The following is a 20,763-nucleotide window of genomic DNA, read 5'->3' as shown; positions in this document are numbered from 1 at the left end:
AGTGAAGCTATCCATGCACTCGCTCTATCCTCTGGCGCACGCAAGTCGGACGATGCGGCGCTCACCTTCCTCGCGCAGGGCATCAAGGCGTGGCTGGAGGCGCAGCTGCCCATGTATGCCGTGTCAAGTTCTTGCCCGAGCTGGAGCGTGGCTTGGCCGCCGCAGCCGCCACACGTGCGCCCGCGCCTGACTTTGGCGACGACGAGGAGCTCGAGGAGGCACGCCGCGCACGTCCGCCACCGGCTCCGCCGCCCCCACCGCCCCCGCCTGACTTCTGAACCAGCCCGTACGGGGAGGGCTGGGGATGGCTGGGGATGGCTAGGGATGGGTGGGGGGATGGGTTGGGACCTGGGGGATCGCTGGGGATGGATCCGGATCGAGCGTGTGGCAAAACATTGATGCAATGCGCTCATGAGTTCCTTGACAGAAGTAAACTTACATGTATTGACTGATGGCAATCCCAACGGAGGGGCATGCGTGTGATGACGAAGATCCTGCATCTGCTGCTGCATGGTCGCACACTGCGAATCAGAGTGCTCGCTTGGATCTGCCCGTTACAGTTCTGTACGTTACAGCCGAAAGGTTCTACTGTAAGATACGTTCGGAGACGAGCCTTCAGTGGCAGAAACAGAGCCAAAAGACTCGCCAACATAATGTACCTTGCTTTTAGGTTTGTTGTTGGCAAATCAAGACACAGAGCTCACACAGAATCACAGTGGGAGGAAAGCGGCGAGTCGCAATTCCTGGGGTCCTTGTGGCGGGCCACCCTGTCCAGAAAGGCATGGATGCCGATCTGGGGTCTCTCGACCGAGTCTATGAGTCCTGGCCGCTCCCGGTGGTGGCAAGGTTATAGAACCAAGCGACGGAGATGGTGGTTGGTGCGGGGGTACGGGTGTTCCAGGTGGTCGCTAATATTTCTGTGCGGCTGGATCAATCCGAGCTTCTCGCTTGCCGCGCGCTTCTTATCACTTGAACAAGGTGTCGCTCGCGGAGCTATCATCGACGGACGCGTGGACGGACAGGCTCTGAGAGGCTCAATCAATACGCCCCGCCCGGCGGGAGTACAGTACTGCACAAGAGGCGTCAACCAGTACCACTCACCGCGCCGTAAGAAAAGAAAAATCCTTTTTTGGTACCCAACAGACACCACTCGCTCAGCTTTTCACCATGGTCTCAGCTCTCATCAGCCCTCGCGCAGGCGTGCGTGCGACGGTGGCGCTCGACCTCTCGCGACCCGATCGCTACATGTACGACAATCCGTACGCCCCCGAGGGCATGGGCCGCGAGTACATCAACGAGCCCAACGTGCGCCGACCGCTCGCCGACTATGTTGGCGCATCAGAGGCGTCTGCGCACCACGGCCTGCCAACCCACGCCCCAGCCCTAATGTAGCACGCCGGCGCCGCCAGGAGCTGAACCTCGGCGCCTACTTTGCGGGAGAGACAAAGTTTGAGCCCTGGGACCCGCTCGGGCTTTGCCTGCTCTCCAAAGTCTCCGCCAACAATCCGGATGTCGCCTTCTTCCGTGAGGCGGAGCTGAAGCACGGGCGCATGGCGATGCTCGCTTTCGTCGGCATCGTCGTCACGACGGGCGGGAAGCACTGGCCCGCCGAGGCGTTTGCCCAAGCGACGGCCGCGGGCTGGCCAGACTCGCTAGGTACGGCCTCCGGCAGCGTTTAATTTCGCGAAACGGCTCCGCTCTCTCATTCCTCATCCGACGCACTCGCCCGCAGGCACGCTCGCTCTCTCACTCCCATCCGACGCACTCGCCCGCAGGCACGCTCGCAAAGACGAACCCCGGCATCGTCGCGCAGGGCCTCGCCACCGTGGGCATCATCGAGGGCGCGAGCAACACCAACCGCGGCGCTTGGTGGGACGGGCTCTGGTTTGGAGAGAGGCCCGACTCGCCCGTGGTCGCCGGCGACCTGGGCTTCGACCCGCTCGGCGTGATGCCAAAGGACCCAAAGGCGGCGGACCTGATGCGGCTCAAGGAGCTGAAAAACGGCCGCTGCCCCGCGAACGCCAACGTACTCACACGTCCCACCCAAGCGTCTCACTCCGGGGCACCCGTGTGTCTGAGTAGGACGCCTCGCCATGCTGGGTGTCTTCGGCCTCTTTATGCAGCCCCACTCGTGAGCGAGGGAATGACGCTGCGGCCAACGGACGACGACGCGCGCCGGGGCGGGAGGAGGGAGGAGGGTGGAGGCGGATTGCTGTTTGCTCTCGTTCGTCTCAGAAGACAGGACTCACACACTCAGCAGAGCAGCACCACGCGAGCAGCAGCACCGAAGCACCTCGGAATTTCGTCCTCTCCCATCTGCCATCTCCACACACAACGGTCAACGCACTTCCACTTGCCTAGTAGTACGTACGAAAAGGCACTGGGACTGGAACTGCCACGGCGACAGGCAAGCGCGGCTCCACCGCGCCCACAAGCACAACTCGCGGCGCCGGCGGCTCGGCGGTGCCGGTGGTGATGGGGCAGCCTGCCACCACCGGAACCGGAGCCGTCACTGGAGGGCCTGGAGCAACCATAGCAGGACCGCCGTCCCCGGAGCCGCCGCTGTCCCCTCTCGAGAGGTTGAGCGTGCGGCGGCGGAACGCGTCGAAGCCGCCCGGCCGGTCGCGAAAGGTTTCGGGGTCGACCTGCAGCGGCGCTCCATCGGCGAGCGTCGGTCCGACTGCAGGCGCGTGACGCAGCTTCTCCACCGCGGCTCGGAGGCTGTGCGTGAGCGCGGCGGGGTCGGCGCAGACGCAGTTGAGCACGAGCTCGAGCTGCCACAGGCCGGGCGGGCAGCGGCCTCTGTGCTGCGCGAGCCGCCTCGCCGCCGCCTCGGAGGAGGAGCCGCGCGCCTAGAAGGTTCCTAGAGGGTTCCCAGAAGGTTCCTAGAAGGTTCCTCGGAGGAGGAGCCGCGCGCCAGATGACTCATCAGTAGCCCGTCCCCGGCGGCGACGGGCGCGGTCGCGCCGAGGCGCAGCGCGGGCGCGCGCAGCTCAGAGCGGTGCTCGCAGCCGGGGCGAGAGGCGTACAGCTTTAGGAGGAGCCGGCTGGTCGGGTGGCGGGTCGGCGCACCGGGGTTGTCCACGTGCCAGCCGCGCTCCTCGTCGCCGTCTGCGGCGGCACCGCGGCTGTTGGTGTTGAAGTGGGGAGTGCTCGCCTCACCTCCCGAAGAGAGCCGGAGCCAGAAGTGGCGCGGGTTGGCAGCGCCCGCGACGGGTCTCGCGTCGACAGCGCCCGGCACACTCCCCACGGCGGGACAGCTGGTAACTGCGCTCATCACACCGAGCAGTGCGGCGGCGGCTGGCCGGCCGGAGCGTGCGAGCGAGCTGAGCTCACCAAAGACCTCGTCGTCGCTGCAGTCGAGCAGGTACTGCGTCTGCCCGTGCCGCCGATCGCCCATCGCACGGCCGAGCCCGCAGGAGGTTAGCCGGGAGAGGACGGCCGACAGGTCCTCAGCCGGGAAGCAGGCGTGGAGGCTGAGGCCCGAGAGCGGGGTCAGCCCCTCCACCACGCGACGGAGAAGCGCCTCACTCTCGCCGGAGAGTGGCGGTTCCGCTCCGTCGACCGGCAGGCAGCATAGGCGCGGCGCAGCGTGGCCGTGACGCGCCCGGAGCTCCGCATCGAGTGAGGTGATGCGCTCCTCGGCCGAAGGAGGTGCACCGGAGGCACTGCCGCCGGTGCTGCCAGCTGTAGCTGCGTCGCCAGTAGCTGCGTCGCTGAGCATGACATGAAAGACAGCCGTGCAAGACCCACGCCCCACGGTGTTTTTCTCTCTCCCCCCAGTGTTTAACAACTTAGATCTATAAGAACTCTCGCATGGATGAAGCAAGAATGGATGCATACGCTTGAGAGAGAGAGAGAGAGAGCTAAAAGTACGTACGTACGTACGTACGCTTGAAGATGATGTAGAGCGCCCATTTCTTGGAAACAACTCTGTGAATTAGCCTAAGCACGTTTTTCTCGCCAAGTACTATCTATATTCTTTTGCTTATATTCTCGCCAGACCATCTATATTCTCGAGAATATTCTCGAATATTGAGAATATTTTCACCACGCGAGAGGTCAGCGGACGCCAAAAATCGCTCTAAAGCAGAGGTTTGTGCTCCCAAACCGCTCAGGAACGTCCAAAACTTAAAGATTTCCGTCTGCATCGACCCAAAACCTACTTTTGAGGGGGCAAAAGAGCTGTTTCGAGAAGCTCTAGTCAAGACCGTTCTAGACGCCGCGATGTAACGGCGAGAATATTCAAGAATATCTTGAGACTCGAGGTCAACCAAGGTCAAGGGCTGAAGAAAACTCATAGATTCTTGAGAAAAAGCCGCGCCGGGGCATCTATATTCTCGAGAATATTCTCGAATACGAAAGTGCGCGGGACCATCTATATTCTCGGAGATATTCGAGAATATTGTGCTTAGGCCAATCTGTGAAGCTATTTGGTTTTCAAAAATCTCTCTCTCTCACAAGTTCCAGCTGATGGAGGGATTTCATGTCGAAGGTCCGCGCAAGTTGGAAGTGGTGAGGAGCAGGACGGCGATGGGCTACATTCAGAAGGGCCAGCCAGGTATGGCAAACCTGGTGGATCGTGAGTGGGGCTGTGCCAACGAGCATGGAACTTTGGGCAGAAGCAGCTGGGCGAGGAAAAGGTGAACCGGCTTGTGGCCTCGGCGGTTGCACCTTTTGGTTCTGCGCTTTGATCGCGGCGCGCTTGTCCGCTTGGTAGCGCGTCGATCTCACGCTGACGCTGCTTGGGCGAGAGGGCGGCAAGGCGAGAGAACTCGGTCGCGAGCCAGTCGTCAGCCATGTGAAGACGACGCCGAACGAGGTGTGCGCGAGGTGTGGAGAAAAAATCGTACAGCATCACATCCCGCCCTGTTTCTTTTCTTTCTTTCTTTCTGGCGCTAACACGGAAAATTAATGTCGAGACCGCAATGGGCACGGGATGGCACGCACTGGCACGAAAAGAATTTTATTCAGAAGGTACAGGGTTCGAGGCGAGTCCTGATCCTGCGTAAAAAAAGCAAGGAGCTTCCGCCGGGTTTGGCATGCTTACCGCGCACCTTTGCAAGATCACAAAACGTCCTTCCAAGTCGCTCGTGAGCTGCCAGCCCACGCTGCCAGCCCACGGACAGCCCCAAAGCACGCCTCGCCGTGCCTCTCACTGTCTCCGCACGCCCTTACCACAGGACAACGATGGTCGACATGCTCCGCGCCGACCTCGAGCTTGCCACCTCGAAGCGCGACGAGCCGTCGCCTCCTCGCCGTCGCCTCCGCCGCTGTGGTCTTCCCCGTCTCGCCCAGTGCTGTGGTGCCCTCGCCCTTGTTCTCGCCCTTGTCGCTGGCCTCTTCGTCGGCTGGCGCCTCAACCCGGACCACGGCGTTGTACCCACGCTGCTCTGCCCGAACGTCATGGAGGGCCACAAGCTGTGCCACGACCTTCTCGGCCTGCCCGGACCGTTCCTTCCTCACGGCTCTTTCATCCAGCAGCAGTGCGAGAAGATGTGCGTCGACGCGGACACCAACGCTGGCAAGGTCTGCAGTGTCATCAAGCAAAAGCCCGGCCTGATCCCGTGCACGAGCGTCATCGACGGGCCGCGCACAGCGGAGGCGCTGGCGAAGCAGCTCAAAATGGAGTACAAGATCAAGCCAGGGCAAACGTGTTCGGAAGCGTTGAAGTCGACCTTCACTGATGTGGTGGCTGAGGACCTGGACGGCGCGGCGCGCCTGTTCTTTGAATACCTGCACAAGACGCGCCTTGACGCTCTCCTGCTGAAATTCCTCGAGGATCCAGAGAACCTCGGCCAGCTCACCCTGCTCAAGGCTCCCTACTTGAACAACCCGTTCGGCACGGGCATGACCTCGTTCAAAGCGGAGCTGGTGCGTACGCTGGCGACCATCCCGGCCGTCTCCGAAGTCATCTACAACAACAAGCGGAGCGCCTCCGTCCTGGTGGCGGAGCTGCTCGAGATCGTTGACCCGGCGCTCGGCGCCCAGGGCGACCCTCAAGCCCCGGTACCGGCCTCCGATTCTGTGGTGCACGGCGGTGCCTTCAAGCTCACGCCCACCCCCGACATTTGGGCCGAGTACGTCGAGAAGAACTACTTCGCGGGCCAGGGCATCTCGCTCCGCCGCAACGACCCCGAGTACCCGCTGCACGATCGGCTCGCCAATTACTTCCAGAATTCGTGGATGAGCATGCTCCTCTTCAACATCAACGGAGAAGACGGGGTGTACCGCTTCAGCTGCGACTACGGCCGCCTCTCGGCGCTCGGCGAGGCCGCGCCCCCGCTGATGCTGCACCTCGTCACCCCCGACCCCACCAACGAGACGACCATGGGTAAGACGCTGCTGCGCGGTGGCTCCGCCAAAGGTGAGCTGGTCTTCGAGATGGTGGACGGCAAGCTCCAGCCGAGCGACCGGCAGAGCAAGCTGGACGCAAGCCAGCTCGCGGCACTGCTGCAGTGCGCGCACAACGGCGCCCAGATTTATCATGTCGGCCTGCACGTGGCGTCGGAAGCGATGGCGTATGCGAGCCAGGACCTCGCACTCGGCCGCGAGGACCTGAGCGAGGACCCCGTCTTCCGCATGCTCAACCCTGGCGGCGACGCCACCTCGGACATCAACGTGGTGGCCAACGGCTTGCTAGTGAACGTGCCCGGCTTCGGCTCGCGTCCCCTGAACGCGTTCGACATGAACGCCCTCAAGCGCCACGCGCTCGTCCCCCTCCTCGCCGATCCGTGCAACGCGTCCCGCTACAACCCGCGCTACGACCGTCACGTCAGCAACGGCACGCTCGGCCAGCAGAGCCTCTTCAACCCCACTGGCCGCCGCGCTCTTGGCGTCCTCTGTGCCGATGTGCATGATTCGGCGATGGCTCTCAAGCTCCCGGAGCGCGCCCTCGGCCAGTACACCCGGCGGCTGACGTCACCGGCACCGGAGGGCCTCAACGTCACCCCCGAGCAGCTGAAGATGGAGCCCTTCGCGATCGAGCCGTACGAGCCGCCGATCTCCGCCATGATCATTGGTATCGAGCACACGATGACCTTCTCCATCAACTTTCTCTGGGCCGAGCTGGAGCGGCAGCCGCCAGCGGAGGCTCTGCCGTACGCCAACAGCACCAACCCGCGCGCCTTTGGCGCCGCCTTCTTCCTCGACGTTGCTTCCTCCGCAATCATCACGGCCTTCTCCGACGAGACGCGGGCAGAGTGCGCTGGGATCAGATACGAGGGCGATGAGCCCCAACAGACCTCTGTCACGAATGAGCAGCTCACCGTGGCCGCCTTCCCACGCTCCGCCGAACTTGGCTACGACATCAAGCTGCGCAAGATGGCGCGTGGGCTGAAGGCGCTCTGGACGGAGACGACGGTCTTCATGGCGAAGAACTACGCCGAATACCCGGTGATGAACGCCTCCTTCGTCTACGAGGTCGAGCGGTGCGTCGGCTCCTCCGCCTGGATCTGAGAGAGGGCTCCAGAGGTGGAAGCGTGTGTATCACGCGCCTTACGGGGAAGCGAGATTGGGCTTGGGAGCAACCTCGGTACGGTCGCACTGTTGGTTGGCGCGCCTCGCCTCCTTGCGCGGCTTGGGTGAGGGACAGCGCGTACCATCCTGCTTGCTCGCGGGCACCGGGCAGCGTCCGAGGAATGTCGAGAGAGAGAGAGATGTACAGTGGTCGAGATGTATGTACAGTTAGTAATGTCTACTGATAAAGGAAAGGCTACTAGTACACTCTCTCGGGTCCGCCATTAGTCGCACCGCACTTCAGCGCCGCCATGCCGCCTCGCACGCGTCGGAGCGCTCGCACGGGCGCGGCCTCAAGCGCGCCCTCAGCGCTCAGGCAGGGCTCACATGAGGGCTCACTCACCGCACACATTGGGCGCGGATGCGACGTTGGGCCGCTGTGCGGCTGCGAGCTCAAGGAGTGCCAGCGCGAGGAGCTCTCGCATTGGGCTTGATGCCACACCAGCTGCCCCTGGGTCAGGGCAAGAGCATCACTTGATGCGACTTCGAGTGTGCGCTGCACGCGGCAGCACGGCGCGCGCGACACATCATGCAGCTCATGCAGCTCCCCGCAACTTTCAAATTGAACTCAGTCGAAAATCTGTCTATTCTTATCTAAAGCTGCATTTCTCACTTTTTTAATCCGCTGAAACGTCTTCGGATCCGAAAGTATTTTGTACATTTCAATATTTAAATTGCCAAATCCCTATTGATATGTGAACACAAACACAAATATGATCCCAAATCCCAGGTCACATGCATAAATCTGGCCGCAGATATTGGAATGAGAAATGCAGCTTGTTGTAAGAAGTCTAATTTTCCGGATTCATAATAGTTTCTTCAGCGATTCTCGGATCGGCGGACTCTGCAAAACATGTAGGCACCCCAGGTCTGTCAAGAAATGCTGCACCACGAGGCACGAGATGTGCATGTGCTCAGAGCTTGCATCGTGTTCATTCAAGTTGCATTCAGCGTGTGTGGAGAGCCAGCAAAACCAAACGTGCTAATGATCATTCTGGACGACCTTCGGTATCTGCCTGATGGGCACAGGCCCTTCGTGCATACTCCCAACCTACTGAGGCTCACGCAACAAGGCGTGACCTTCACAAACGCGTTCTCCAACGGCGTGCATTGTGCTCCGTCCCGAGCATCGTTTCTCACCGGCATTCTCCCATCGCGGTCCGGCTTTATGGACAAGAAGCACAAGCTCAAGCAGTTTTCCCTCTTGAAAGACGCAGTACTTATCCCAGAGGCGTCAAGGCTGAGGGCTACGCTGTTGGGGGCGCTGGAAAGATCTTCCACACCGGCGACAAGCAACAAGTGTGGTCCGCCCGGTCAGTGCGAATGGGCGGGTACTATGAGTTCGGGGGAGGTTCAGAAGGCCCGTTTCCCTCTCTTCACACGACGCAAGTACCTCGGAACTGGAAACACCTCGGCTGGGCAAATGCCGGACCGGTGACAGGCGATCCTTCAAAGCAGTGGTTGGTTGAGATGCCAATCGCAGATGGGTCACCAACGCAGATGTTTAGCTGGAAAGGGCCCAGGGGCGATTGCGACGAGGCACGACACTCGAGAGCAGAACCCGATCTGCCAAGAGAAAGAAACCGCGCCTCAGCCCTCGGAGATCCTCGGCCTCGCGCAAGCCGCTGCTCCTGCTGGCCGTAACGAGGGCGCGAGGGCTAGCCCGAGGCGAGGCATTCTCGAGCGCGCGCGAAAACACGGCAGCGCGGCCAAGCAATATTTTCAAAAGGGTTGTCGGTCGTCCATACACCACATGATGCAGCGGGGAGGGTGTGCATGCCATGTGCACCCTTTCAGCAGCCTCGCTCCACCCGCTCCGGAGGGTCGACCAGCCAGCTCGGCGGCGGCGCACTCGGCCTCGCTCCTGCTCCCCTCCCCCGAGCAGGCGTCGGCGCGCCCGTGTCTGTGCTCGCGAAGACCCTTTCCTCCGTCCACGCGTTGACCTCGTCCGCCGGGCCCGCCTCGGCGAGGAGATCCCGCCCCTCCCGCCCGATCCGCATGAGCGAGACGAGCGCCGACGGGCCGCCGACGCTCGGGTGGATCTGCCTCCCAGCGGCGATGTTGCGCGACATGACGCCTCTGCAGACACGCCGCTCGAGCGCCTCGACGGCGTCTGCGTAGACAGCGGCACGCAAGCGCGAGTCATAGGCGTAGCCGGCGACGGTTGCGCCGTGCGACCTGCTCACGCCCGAGGTGTGAAGAGATGCTCGCGGCCGCCCTCCCAGCGACGGCGTAGCGGGAGGAAGGAGCGGTGCCTAGTCTCATCCCTCCCCGCTGCGCGGCCAGAGCTCGGCCAGCACGCAATCTCGGCGCAATCTCGGCGCAATCTCGGCGAGATCTCCGCCTCGCCCCCGCCACGCGGCACCAGCCGACAGTGCCGCTCGTGTCCGCAGGGTCGCGCTGCCCCTGCCGCGCTGTTCGGTCCATGGCCACCCGCTTCCACCCAAGCCAGCGCCGCACCGCCTCCCTGCAAGCCGCCGCTGCAGTCCGCATGTTGTCTCTGCTGCGAGCAAAGGACACGTCCAGCAGCAGCGGCCCGCTGAATCCAATGGCCACGGCGTTGCTGCTGTCGGCAGGAGGCTCGACTGGCAAAGCGCCGTCGAGCTCTCGCACCTCCTCCACGAACTCCCTCGCCGCGAGCGTGTAGTACCTAGGAAAGGTCCAGGAAAGGTCTCGGAAAGGTCCACGAACTCCCTGCCGCGAGCGTGTAGTAGTACCTCTCCGCCGCCTCCAGCCACCACCGCTGGCCCAGTCGCGTGTACTGCTCCTCGCTGAGTCCGGTGCCGACCTGCGCACCGCAGAGGGTGTGAAGAGACGCCGTTCACAGCGTGCGCGTCCTCTCATCAGTCCGATGCCCACCAGGCCCTCCTGCAAGTGCTCGGACATCTGGCAGATTGAGGGCGCGTCCGCAGCGTCGGCGCGGGGCGGGTAGTCGAACCGGAGCCGGATCAGGTCTCGTGAGAGGCCGAGCTCCACCCAGAAATGAGGCACACCTATGGTTCCAGCTCCGCGGCCTCGGCTGCTCGTGTCCTCATATAGCCGTCTCAGGGGCGAGGCAGGCCAGTGAGCGGCGCGTTCCACGCCCGCAGCGTGAAGGCGACCTCCTCCGGCTCGACCTCCTCACGGATAGAGACGGAGCACCAGGAGAGAGCGCTCTCCGGCGGCGCCGTGAAGCCTCGCACGCGCTCGGAGAGGCAGGCGCTGTACTCGCTGGGCTGGAGGGAGAGGCAGGAGGCGATCCGCTCTGGGCGCAGAGGCTAGCGGGTGAGCAATAGTGTGCGGGAACGTGGCGAACAGAGGCTCGAGAGAGTGGCAAGGCTGGGTGGCGGCACCGAGATTGCTGTCGAGGCACTCCTGGAATAGCTGCCGCTCGGAGAGCTCGGCTAATGGAGCAGACATTGACAGGGCCGACCTGGCCGCGAGCAGGACCATGATAGTGCTTCCGAGAGCACGCCGCTGTCGACGCGACTGTCGGCTCCCTTTGTGGAGTGTCGGTCGGCGGCTGCGGCACCACAACTCGGGAATGGCACCAAAAGTCGACGAAGTGGAATTTCCACACGCAGGCTGTGGCGTGAACTCGCATGCTCGTGCAGGTGGGGACCCTGTCCTCCTCCCCCATCCCTCGTTTGTGCTCTCTCTTTTTCTTTCTTTCTGGCACCAACACAGGTACACCAGACCGCGAAGGCCTAGCCCGAGGACCGCGCACGGAACACTCGGTCGAGACAAGCTCGTCGAGCCGCGGCGCATCCGGACCTCTTGTCGAGGTCTCGACCTTTGAAGCGAACCTCGTCCCGGTTCTAGTTCGCGCCTTCCGCGCGCCTCAGAACGTGCCGCCCCACTCGAAGCCGGACGGCGCCACTCGCTCCGGCAGGTCGGGTGCAGCCTCGGCCTGCGCGGCGCCAGTAGCGGGGGGTGCGGCAGCCGTCGCGGTGGCAGCGGCGGCGGGCGCCTCAGCCGGCACGGGCGCATGCGTCGGCGCCGGCAGCGAGCCACCCGCCTCGCAGAGTTGGTCGAGGTCGACGGCTCTCGCCCGCGCGAGCCCCTCGGCTGCCGCGGGGTAGTCAGGCTGCAGCTTGACCGCCTGCCTCCAGAGATGCGGAGATATGGGGAGATAGGGGGAGATATGGGGAGATATGGGGAGGTATGGGGAGGTATGGCTATGGGGAGATAGTCGGGCCGCAGCTTGACCGCCTGCTCGTAGTGCTTGATCACCTCCTGCGCAAGGGAGGAGGCGCGGCGGAGAGGGGAGGAGGTCTGTCAGGGCGCCGCTTGGAAGGCGCACGCGAGAGGAGGAGAGAGGCGCCTTCGCCGCGAGGTAGCCCGTCATGCAGTGCTCTTTTGACCGGCCCATGACGTAGTGCATCAGCGCGTCCTTCCCCCGGCAGCTGGTCAGGACGACCCGTCCGTTCGGCAGCACCTGTGGCAGAGGATGCCGCGCGTGAGGCGCAACGCCAGAGAGAGAGCCCTGCGTAGAACAGGGGAGGAGGGGTGAGAATCTTAGGGTACGCCACCTTTGGCCACTGCTCGGTCGCAAACAGCGCGATGGCCAGGTTGCGCCGCCGCGCCGCCTCGTTTGGCTTCTCGAATGGAGGCGAGCGGAAGATTTTATCCTCGAGGGCGCAGATCACCGCGCCGAGCTCGGACGGCGAGAGGGACTTCAGCATGTCGGGAGTGAGCGCGTCGACGTCGCCGTTGCAGCCCGCCGGGAGCGTCTTGCACGGCATCACAAACTCCGTCGCCGGCTTCGCACCGGCAGCCGCCGCGACTGCCTCGGCCGCCTTTAAGCGCCTCCTCCTCCTGCGCCGTCTTCTTCGCGGCCGCCTCCTCCGCCGCCGCAGCCGCTGCCTGATCCGCCGCAGCTGCTGCCTCCCTTGCCGCCTTTGCCGCCGCTTTCTTTGCCTCCTTTGCCGCCGCCGCCGCCGCTGCCTCCTCCGCCGCCTTGGCCGCCTCCCATGTTGCGACAGCCTCGTCCCACGTCTCCTTCTGCCAGGTTCCACTCGGCTCTTTAGCTATTTCGAGGATCTCACGCATGGTTGCGAGCCTCCGGCGCGCCAGCTCCTCCTCTCCAGAGCCCGCGAACCGCGTCAGGTCACGGCAGGCGCCGAGCGGCAGCCTCTTCCACAGCGCAGCGTCGCAGCCCCACTCGCTGAGTGGTGGTGGCATCTCTGCGCCCACGACGGTCATGGTGGCATGCCGAGAGCGAGAGGGCTCAGAGCGAAGGGCAGGGTGGAGCAATGCGAGGCCGGAGAAGAGGAGGCATGCTGCTGACATATGTCACCGCAGAGTGCCGATTTTGTGCGCACAAGACGGCCTGACGGAGCCGCGAACAAGATGGCGACGGCTAGCCCGGCGGAGGTGCAGCGCAGAGTGCCGTTTAGGTGCCACAGCGGAATTTCTTCTTCGATCAGTCTTCGCGATAATCGCGCAGCGCCAGGCGGAGGAGGAAAGATTTCCCTGCCCCAAGCAACACGCAAAACCCACGCTTTCGGTACACGGTGGGCGACTCACACTCGATCCCTTCCCGCTCCCCATCTTCGTCGTCCCTCCTTGCCGTCACTCTCCGCGCGGCTACACGCCGAAGCTCTTCCCGCAGCCGCACGTCTCCTCCGCGTTCGGGTTCGCAAACGAGAAGCCGCCGCCGATGAGCTCGTCGCTGTAGTCGAGCTGCAGCCCGTACAGAAACATGAGAGACTTTGGGTCGATCACGCAGCGGATCGTGCCCTGCACACGCGAGGGGCGCGGCGGCGTGGGAGGAGTGGCGCGCGGACGGAGACTTCGACTCAGAGGCCCCGCGCGCGGTGGCGGCAAACCTGCTCGTAGTCGATGGTGGTATCCTTCTCGTCTATCTCGCCCTCCTCCATGAAATCCATGACGTATCTGCAGGGGGAGAGGGCGGCGGTGGGGGCGCGGAGACTTGCGCCGCGCCGCACGCGGGCCGGGGGCGGAGCGCACGACATCCCGCTGCAGCCGCCCGCACGCACGCCCATCCGCAAGCACGCCCGCTCCTTCCCCGACTTCTCGCGCAGCTCCTGAATCTGCGTGAGCGCACGCTCGGAGAAGGAAATTATGGAATCCTGCGCCGCGCCGCCGTCCAGCCGAGGGCAAGCGCGCAGCAGGGTCGGCCTCGCGCACAGCAACGCGCGAGCGCGAACCGGCAATGCGGTTTCCGCTCCTCCACTGCTGACGACGGCGAGGCGCGTGCGCGTGAGGGCGGCCGGCGGAGGCGCGAGGTACGAGGACGCCGCGCGCAGCGAGGCGAACAGGACCAGCAAAATTAGTCTCATCACAGGAGATAACACTGTTGGAGGCGCGCGCAGCTCGGCAGACCGCCCAACACGCAAGGCAAAAGAATTCACTTTTCTCGAGTGTTTCCGCCCGCCGGTCGCCCGCCGACCTCGTTAAGACAACCCCCCCCACGCCTCCGGCGCGAAACCGCTGCCACTGCCGCCGCCGCCGCCGCCGTCCTCCTGCCCTCCCTGCCCGCCCGGCTCGCACAGCCCGGCCGGCACCGACGGCCGGATTTGCCGGCTGCGCCACGGCTTCCTCCAGATTTACCACGAGGGCGTGCGCAGCTTCCGCAAGGACGTGAACGGCTCTCAGCTGCTCCGCCTGGTGCGGTGGCCACGCCCGCCGCAGTGCCCGTACCTGGTCGGCTCCTGGCAGTGGGGGCACGGGATCGACTGCGGCCGGAGCGGCGTTTGCCCTCCGGCCTGGGAGGCCGCCTTCCACCGCGCAGACATCCTCTGGAACTCACCCGACCTCCTCGACCACCGCTCGTGCCTCGACGACCGGCGGCAAGCCCTTCGCGGCGTGGCGCAGGCGCCACGCCACTTTTACGAGGGGCCCGCGCTGCCACCGGCGCACGCGGCGCGCCGCTACACCCTCAGCTACATGGGCAAGTGTGCGCCGCCCGCCGCTTCGTGGGCGAGGCAACACGGCTGCCGCAGCCTTGTCCGGCCTCGCCTCAACGCCAGCCTCCACGGGCAGCGCGGCAACGACTCGTTCCGTGTGAGCTTCGTCTGCTCGGACGAGCTCGGGACACCCGACAGCGCGCACGGAGGCCGCATCAAGTACAGCGCGAGCGTGCGCGAGCGGTACCGGCGGAGCATGAACTCGACCTTCGTGCTGGTGCCTCGCGGGGACAACCGGTGGAACCAGGGCTCCTCGAGGGGCGGGGGCAGGAGGGATCAGCGAAGACTCAGAGACGGCTCGAGGGAAGTAGGTGGAACTACCGCTTCTCCGAGGCGGTTGGCGCGTGTGCGATCCCGGTCGCGCTGGCAGGCTCGGCACGGCAGCACACCGGAGCCGTCTCTGAAGCTTCTCTGTCCCTTCATGTAGGTCGTGCTGGCGGACGGGCTGAGCCTGCCCCTCGAGCCTCTCGTCGACTGGAGCGGCGCCGCGGTCGTCGTCCCGGAGGCGGCCGCCGACGACGCGGCCACGCTGCTGCGCTGGCTGCCGCCTCGGCGGAGGTGGGACGAGATCTCCCGAGATCTCCCGAGATGACCCTAGATGGCCCGAGATCACTCGAGATCACTCGATCACTCGAGATTAATTGCTCGAGGTGGGACGAGATGCTGGCCGCCGTCTGCCGCATCAATGCGAACCACTTTGCCACGCGGCAGCTGCGCGATCGCTCGATCGTCGACGCGGCGCTGCTGCTGCTGCGGAATGGGTCTAGCCCCGCGCCGGCCACTGAGACACCGGGAGGAGGAGGTGGCGCGCCGGGGGAGGCGGCCGATCGGCAGGGGGGCGGCATCTGTGTCGCGGTTGCGGCTACGGCGGACCGTGTGGGCGCACTGCACCGGCTGGCCACGTCGTGGCCCGGCCTGCTCTCGGTGGCCTTTCTGAGCCACAACTTCACGCGCGACGCCGCCCTCGGCCTGCGAGCGCTCGCGGCGCCGGGAGGGTCACTGCCGGCCTCGCCCGGGCGCATCGCGCTCTCCCTCGTGCCGAACCGGCCGTCAGGAGCGAGGCCGTACGTGCGAAGAGGCCGCGGCGGGCTGTTCGGCGACCTCTTTCCCCCGCCAACCTGCTGCGGAATCTCGGGTCATCTCAGGTCACCTCGGCGGGTTGTTGACTGAATAGGCGACCTCTTCCCCACCAACCTGCTGCGCAACGTTGCCCTCGACGCGTGCGGCGCCGCGGATGTTGCGCTGGTGCTCGACGTCGACTTCTCGTTCTGCTGCGGCGACGTCGCGCGCACGCTCGACCGGTACGCGCGCGCTGTGCGCGCAGACACGGGGCTAAGCTACGTGCTGCCCGCCTTTGAGGCAGCCGAGGGGGAAGTCATCCGCAGCAAGGGCGAGCTGCTCGACCGGCTCGACCGCAGCGGCGCCGGAGTCTTTGAGAAGCAGGCGCAGATCACCCGAGATCATCACCCGAGATGACCTCAGCGCGCCAGAGTTCACCCGAGTTCACCCGAGTTCACCCGAGTTCACCCGAGTTCAACCGAGTTCAACCGAGGTCAACCGAGTTCACTAGAGTCCACTAGAGATCACCCGAGATCGCCCGAGGCCGCCCGAGATCACTCGAGATCTTTGAAGAGCAGGCGCAGGCCTCTCACGCTTGTGACCGGCTCGAGCAGTGGCGCGGTGCCACCGAGCCCTTCGCCTCGCCCTATACGTACATGTGCGAGCCGTACTTGCTCGTGCACCGCTCGGTGCTGCCTCCGTACGACGAGTCGTTTGTCGGCTACGGCAAGAACCGCCTCTCGCTGCACTACGAGCTCGCGGCGAGGAGGGTGCGGATGGAGGTGGCGCCGGACGCGTTTGTGCTGCACGAGCGCGGCTCGCACGCGTCGCGCAGCAAGGTGTGGTGGGCGGGCGGGACGTGCTGGTTAATTACCAACTACCATGAGTATGAACTAATACTCAATTAGGCGTGGTGGGCAGGCGAGACCTGCTGGCCCGCGTTCCGCAAGCGGGTGTGGGAGGCGCACGGCTTCTGGCGCAGCAGCCGGCGCCAGCGACAGCTCGACGCGAACCCGAGGGTGCTGCAGGCGCACCACCGGGCGTTCGGGCCGCCTCGGGCACTCTCGGCTGATCTCGGGCAATCCCGGCTGATATCGAAGATCTCGGCTGATCTCGGGCTATCTCGGTGCTGCAGGCGCTCAACCGGACGTGCGGCGCCTGCGTCGCGCGTTCGGCAAGGCTCTGCGTGGGAAGCTGCCGGCCGGAGCTCGCGCGCTGGCTTCCCGGATCCCGCAAGCCGACGCTGCTCCCGCCGTCGGGGGCGCCGTTCGAGGCACCAGAGTGTCCGGGAGGTACCGCGATCGCAAGCTCGAGCGAGCCCGCGAGGCTCCGCAAAGAGAGCTAACATCTCGAGCTGGGTCCTGGGACCGTGTCCGGCCGAGCCCGAGGGACGCACGGAGCCCCTGTTGTAAACCGTCTCAGGGATGGGAGAAGGAGAGAGGTTATCCGTACTGTTGTGTACATGAACATGTATCGACCTTACATGCACCCGTGTGGCGTGTCCGTGTGTCCTGAGTGTGCACTGGTGCGCATTTTGTGGAAAGGAAAAGGAGAGGGAAGCGGTTAATTAGACGTCGCGAATCGATCAGGGGACGGGAGTGGGGGGAGCGCATCGCGACACGGAGAGTGGGCAGCAGGCACAACAGGGAGTCCTCTCTCGTATAGTTTGAGCGTATAGGACAAATGTGGTTATGCCAGTGGAGGCTGAGGACGTCCTGAAAATAAATAGTCACACCAGGGACAACTCACGGTCGGCGGTCAGAAAACACGCCTGCGTGGACTGGACGCGTCACACCAATCTTCGCTACCAACACAAAGAAAAGAAAAGAATGTTGCGACAAAAGAAACTCAGTACCTGGCGGTCTTGGAGGGGGGGGGGGGGGGGGGGGGCACAGCCTCCGACTCTGTGGTGGTGGTGGTGGTGGTGGTGGGGAAAGTGGGGGTGGGGGGGAATAATAGCTCCGCCGCCCTCTCCGCCTCCAGCTTGCTTTCTGCCCGCTCCTGTCGACCAACAGCATGTGCATGTATATGGACGCACGCAGCGCCCTCGTCGGCGCTGCCCTCGGTGCCGCGGCGTCTGTGTGCGTCCTGCGGCTGCTGCGCCCGAACTCTCCGCCTCGCGGTGCGCTGCGCCAGCATGCGCCAGTCGACACGGCTGGCGTGCTCGCGACCGGCAAGGTGGCCGTCATCATTGGCTCCGGCTCCGGCATCGGCCGATGCGCAGCGCTGCGCTGCGTCGCGCTGGGCATGAAGGTGATGCTCGCCGACATCGATGTGCCGGACGCCACCTCAGTGCAGGCCGAATGCGAGGCCGCCGGCGCGCCGAAGGGGTCGGTCGTGGTGCAAAGGTGCGACTGCCGCGTCGAGGCGGACGTGCGCGCGGCACGCGACGCCGCGTACGCCGCGTTTGGCGCCGTCCACCTGCTGATGAACAACGCGGCGATGCAGTCCAACAACCGGTGCGGCCCTTATGAGCACCCCGACCGCTGGAAGGTGATCCTGGACACGAACCTGCTGGGCGTCTACCACGGCGGCCTCGCCTTCGCGCCGAGCATGGTGGAGCAGGCCGAGCCGTCTGTCATCGTCAACACCGGGTCGAAGCAGGGCATCACGATGCCGCCGGGTGACACGGCGTACAACGTCTCCAAGGCGGGCGTCAAGGTGCGGTGGTGGCGAGGGTGGGTGTGGTGGTGTGGGGCGGGGGACGGAGAGTCGAGGCGATGAGTGGTGGCAGAGTACGGGGCCCTTCGTCGCGTCGTAGTCCCGAGTCGCCCCTGCGCAGGTGCTGACCGAGGCGCTCCAGCACCAGCTCCGCTCAACGGACGGCTGCCGGGTGAACGCCTCCTCTGCTCCTGTGCCTGGACCCGCGCCTGTGCGCGGCGCCTCTTCAGCATTGTCGCGGCGAGCAGGTGAACGCCTTCCTGCTCGTGCCGGGCTGCGTCAACACCATGATCCGCACGCGCGGCGACAAGTGGGTCGAGGGCGCCGCCTTTAAGCCCGACCGCGCCAAGGACGAGCGCGAGTACAATGGCGTCGTCGATCGCGCGTACGCGGCGGAAAAGTGGAGGGAGCGCGGCGCGTGGCAGCCCGACCAGGTGATTGACGAGCTCTTTGGCGCCATCGCCGCCGGCACGCCCTTCTACGTCATCTGCGCCGACGGCGAGACGACGCGCGCGATGGACGACGGGCGGATGCAGTGGGCGATGGACGACCTCGTCTTCCGCCGCGCGCCGCTCTCGCGCTGGTCGGAGGAGTACAAGGCCGAGTACGCGAGGGTGGCGCGGGGGTTCTGATATACGTGTACCTGGTATCTTTTGCCGTTATTTCCCTCATAGGCGCTGCTTGAACGAGCACACTGCACCAAGGGAGGGATGGGGTAAGGTGACGTCGGAACAATTATTTCTTTTTCAGGGGGGAAAGCACTGCGTGTTCCTGCTCCCGCCATCCTGGCCGCAGACTACGACATACCAGCAGCCAACGACCAGACGCACGACGATCAGCATGCTGAGAGCGTCGCGGCTACGAAGCCTAGCTCGCGACATCAGCTTCGCCGGCGTCGCCGGCGGCTCCGCTGACTTTGTCTGCCAGCGGCTCGAGAGTGGACTCGCCGTGTTGCCTCCAGACGAGGCGGCGCCGAGCTACGACTGGAGGCGCTCGTTCGCCTTCTCGACCTTCACGGGGCTCTACATCGGAGGAGTCTGCACGCCTCTTTACTCCCTCTACCCGCGCATCGCCGCATCGCTCTTCCGCAGCCCGAGCCCGAACGTCTCTGGCGCCGTCGCCACGCTGTGCGACAACTTCGTGCACGTGCCCTTCCTCTACCTGCCAGCCTTCTACCTCGGAACGGGCGCCCTGCGCGGCGAGAGCAGCGCCGAGATGGCGGACGGGCTGCGCCGCAACTGGGCGATGAGCGTTGCCTCCTGCCTGAGCTTCTGGCTACCGGCCCAGTTTGTCATCTTCAGCATGGTGCCGGCCGCGTACCGAGTCCGCTGCGTGGCCTCGTGCGACTTTGTGTGGAATGTCGCACTCTCCTTTATTGCCCATCGCAGGGAGCCCATTAGTGATGCGCCGCCAGCAATGATGCAGGCGGACTCGTGAGGGGCTAGAGGTGGTCTCCGCTGTGGAAACCGCTAGCCGCCACACGTACACCGGCTATCGATAATCTATCGAATTGTTAGTCTATGATCGGGCCACGCACGACATCGACTCATGAGTCTCCCGAGGAGGGCGAGGCCGGCACAGGTATAAAGTAAATACGGCGTTGGCCGTGTCGCGTTTCGCTTACGCTTTCGGCGGGGGGCCTCTCGGGACGCACTGTGGCAGCCTCCTCGACGCCGCGGAGATTGAGATGCACTGGAAAAAGATAGTAGATACGGCTTTCTAGATCGCAAATGCAGGACTCGAGGCGGTCGTCTTGGTCGTCACCGACGACGACTCTCTCACGAGCTCCGCATTCTCGGGGTGGGCGCCTTTCGCTTCGGCGGCCGATCCCACGGCCACGCAGTGGCCACAGGCACGGCGGGAGCGGGGGCGGGGGCGGCGGACCGAGCCTTGCCGGCGCCGGCAGCCGCCGCGCCCCTCGGCCGCTCCGCGAGGTCGAGGAGCGCCTGTTCACAGCTGCAGGTTGTGAAGAGACGCTGTTCACACCCTCGGCCTCTCCGCGAGGTCGAGGAGCGCCTGGCCGAGCTTGGCGACGGAGGAGACGGGGAAGAATGAGCTCTCTGCCCTCGAGGAGGCGTCGAGGCGCTGTTGCTTGCTTCGTCGCGCTTCCTCCTCCGCCTCTTCGCCCTCGCCCTCCCCCTCGCCCTCCCCCTCGCCCTCCCCCTCCTCCTCCCCCTCGCCCTCCCCCTCGCCCTCCTCCTCGCCCTCCTCCTCGCCCTCCTCCTCCCCCTCCTCCTCGCCCTCCTCCTCGCCCTCCTCCTCGCCCTCCTCCTCCCCCTCCTCCTCGCCCTCCTCCTCGCCCTCCTCCTCGCCCTCCTCGCCCCCGCCCTCCTCCTCGCCCTCCTCCTCCTCGTCTGCCTCCTCCTCTGCCTCCTCCCCTGCCTCCTCCTCCTCCTCCTCCTCGCCCTCCTCCTCCCCCCCCTCCTCCTCCTCCTCCTCCTCCTCGCCCTCCTCCTCCCCCTCCTCCTCCTCCTCGTCGCGCACGTAGAGAGCTGGCTCGCCCCTCCGCGACCCTCTCGCAGGCGCCTATTCACAGCTGCAGGTATGAAGAGACGCTTTCTACAGCTCGCCCCTCCGCGACCCTCTCGCAGGCGCCTATTCACAGCTGCAGGTA

The 20,763-nt window shown here is 64.8% G+C and overlaps 6 protein-coding genes across 6 annotated transcripts; 4 read left to right on the top strand and 2 right to left on the bottom strand.

The window, feature by feature from the left end:
* Nucleotides 1–1,167: 1,167 nt before the first annotated feature.
* Lhcf71 (light harvesting protein) lies at nucleotides 1,168–2,135 on the top strand (the record flags this gene model as incomplete). Its single annotated transcript, XM_005775597.1, has 4 exons — nucleotides 1,168–1,329; nucleotides 1,410–1,656; nucleotides 1,776–2,008; nucleotides 2,088–2,135. The coding sequence occupies 4 exons, from the start codon at nucleotides 1,168–1,170 to the stop codon at nucleotides 2,133–2,135; spliced, it is 690 nt and encodes a 229-aa protein (XP_005775654.1).
* A 2,927-nt stretch (nucleotides 2,136–5,062) lies between these two features.
* Nucleotides 5,063–7,722, top strand: EMIHUDRAFT_432118 (hypothetical protein). The gene is made up of 2 exons (XM_005775361.1): nucleotides 5,063–5,093; nucleotides 5,184–7,722. Exon 2 carries the CDS (start codon nucleotides 5,191–5,193, stop codon nucleotides 7,456–7,458), a length of 2,268 nt encoding a protein of 755 aa, XP_005775418.1. The 5' UTR covers nucleotides 5,063–5,093; nucleotides 5,184–5,190; the 3' UTR covers nucleotides 7,459–7,722.
* A 1,502-nt stretch (nucleotides 7,723–9,224) lies between these two features.
* Nucleotides 9,225–9,876, bottom strand: EMIHUDRAFT_432117 (hypothetical protein; the record flags this gene model as incomplete). The annotated part of the gene is made up of 1 exon (XM_005775360.1): nucleotides 9,225–9,876. A coding segment is annotated over exon 1 (438 nt), but the record flags the coding sequence as incomplete, so codon positions are not given.
* A 3,210-nt stretch (nucleotides 9,877–13,086) lies between these two features.
* Nucleotides 13,087–13,802, bottom strand: EMIHUDRAFT_61273 (iron-sulfur cluster assembly accessory protein, HesB/YadR/YfhF; the record flags this gene model as incomplete). Its single annotated transcript, XM_005775359.1, has 3 exons — nucleotides 13,087–13,239; nucleotides 13,329–13,395; nucleotides 13,471–13,802. 3 exons carry the CDS (start codon nucleotides 13,800–13,802, stop codon nucleotides 13,087–13,089), a joined length of 552 nt encoding a protein of 183 aa, XP_005775416.1.
* Nucleotides 13,803–14,409: 607 nt separating this feature from the next.
* EMIHUDRAFT_95586 (hypothetical protein) lies at nucleotides 14,410–16,833 on the top strand (the record flags this gene model as incomplete). The annotated part of the gene is made up of 8 exons (XM_005775358.1): nucleotides 14,410–14,666; nucleotides 14,741–14,786; nucleotides 14,857–14,919; nucleotides 15,264–15,564; nucleotides 15,604–15,857; nucleotides 16,103–16,327; nucleotides 16,397–16,507; nucleotides 16,624–16,833. The coding sequence occupies 8 exons, from the start codon at nucleotides 14,410–14,412 to the stop codon at nucleotides 16,831–16,833; spliced, it is 1,467 nt and encodes a 488-aa protein (XP_005775415.1).
* Nucleotides 16,834–17,484: 651 nt separating this feature from the next.
* EMIHUDRAFT_432114 (hypothetical protein) lies at nucleotides 17,485–18,847 on the top strand. The gene is made up of 3 exons (XM_005775357.1): nucleotides 17,485–18,149; nucleotides 18,271–18,321; nucleotides 18,398–18,847. The coding sequence occupies exons 1-3, from the start codon at nucleotides 17,505–17,507 to the stop codon at nucleotides 18,779–18,781; spliced, it is 1,080 nt and encodes a 359-aa protein (XP_005775414.1). The 5' UTR covers nucleotides 17,485–17,504; the 3' UTR covers nucleotides 18,782–18,847.
* The last annotated feature ends 1,916 nt before the right edge of the window (nucleotides 18,848–20,763 follow it).

This window comes from Emiliania huxleyi (genome assembly GCF_000372725.1).
Source record: "Emiliania huxleyi CCMP1516 unplaced genomic scaffold EMIHUscaffold_3, whole genome shotgun sequence".
NCBI classification, from domain to species: Eukaryota; Haptophyta; order Isochrysidales; family Noelaerhabdaceae; genus Emiliania; species Emiliania huxleyi.
The sequence above is the reverse complement of the archived record's forward strand: the minus strand, read 5'-3'. Positions and strand labels throughout refer to the sequence as shown.

Excerpts from the sequence above, each read along its gene's own strand:
- EMIHUDRAFT_432118 (XM_005775361.1), top strand. The coding sequence starts at position 5,191 with ATGGTCGACATGCTCCGCGCCGACCTCGAGCTTGCCACCTCGAAGCGC.
- EMIHUDRAFT_432114 (XM_005775357.1), top strand. The coding sequence starts at position 17,505 with ATGTGCATGTATATGGACGCACGCAGCGCCCTCGTCGGCGCTGCCCTC. Across the intron at positions 18,150-18,270 it reads TCTCCAAGGCGGGCGTCAAG|GTGCTGACCGAGGCGCTCCA; the intron begins GTGCGGTGGTGG and ends GCCCCTGCGCAG. Across the intron at positions 18,322-18,397 it reads GCTCAACGGACGGCTGCCGG|GTGAACGCCTTCCTGCTCGT; the intron begins GTGAACGCCTCC and ends CGCGGCGAGCAG.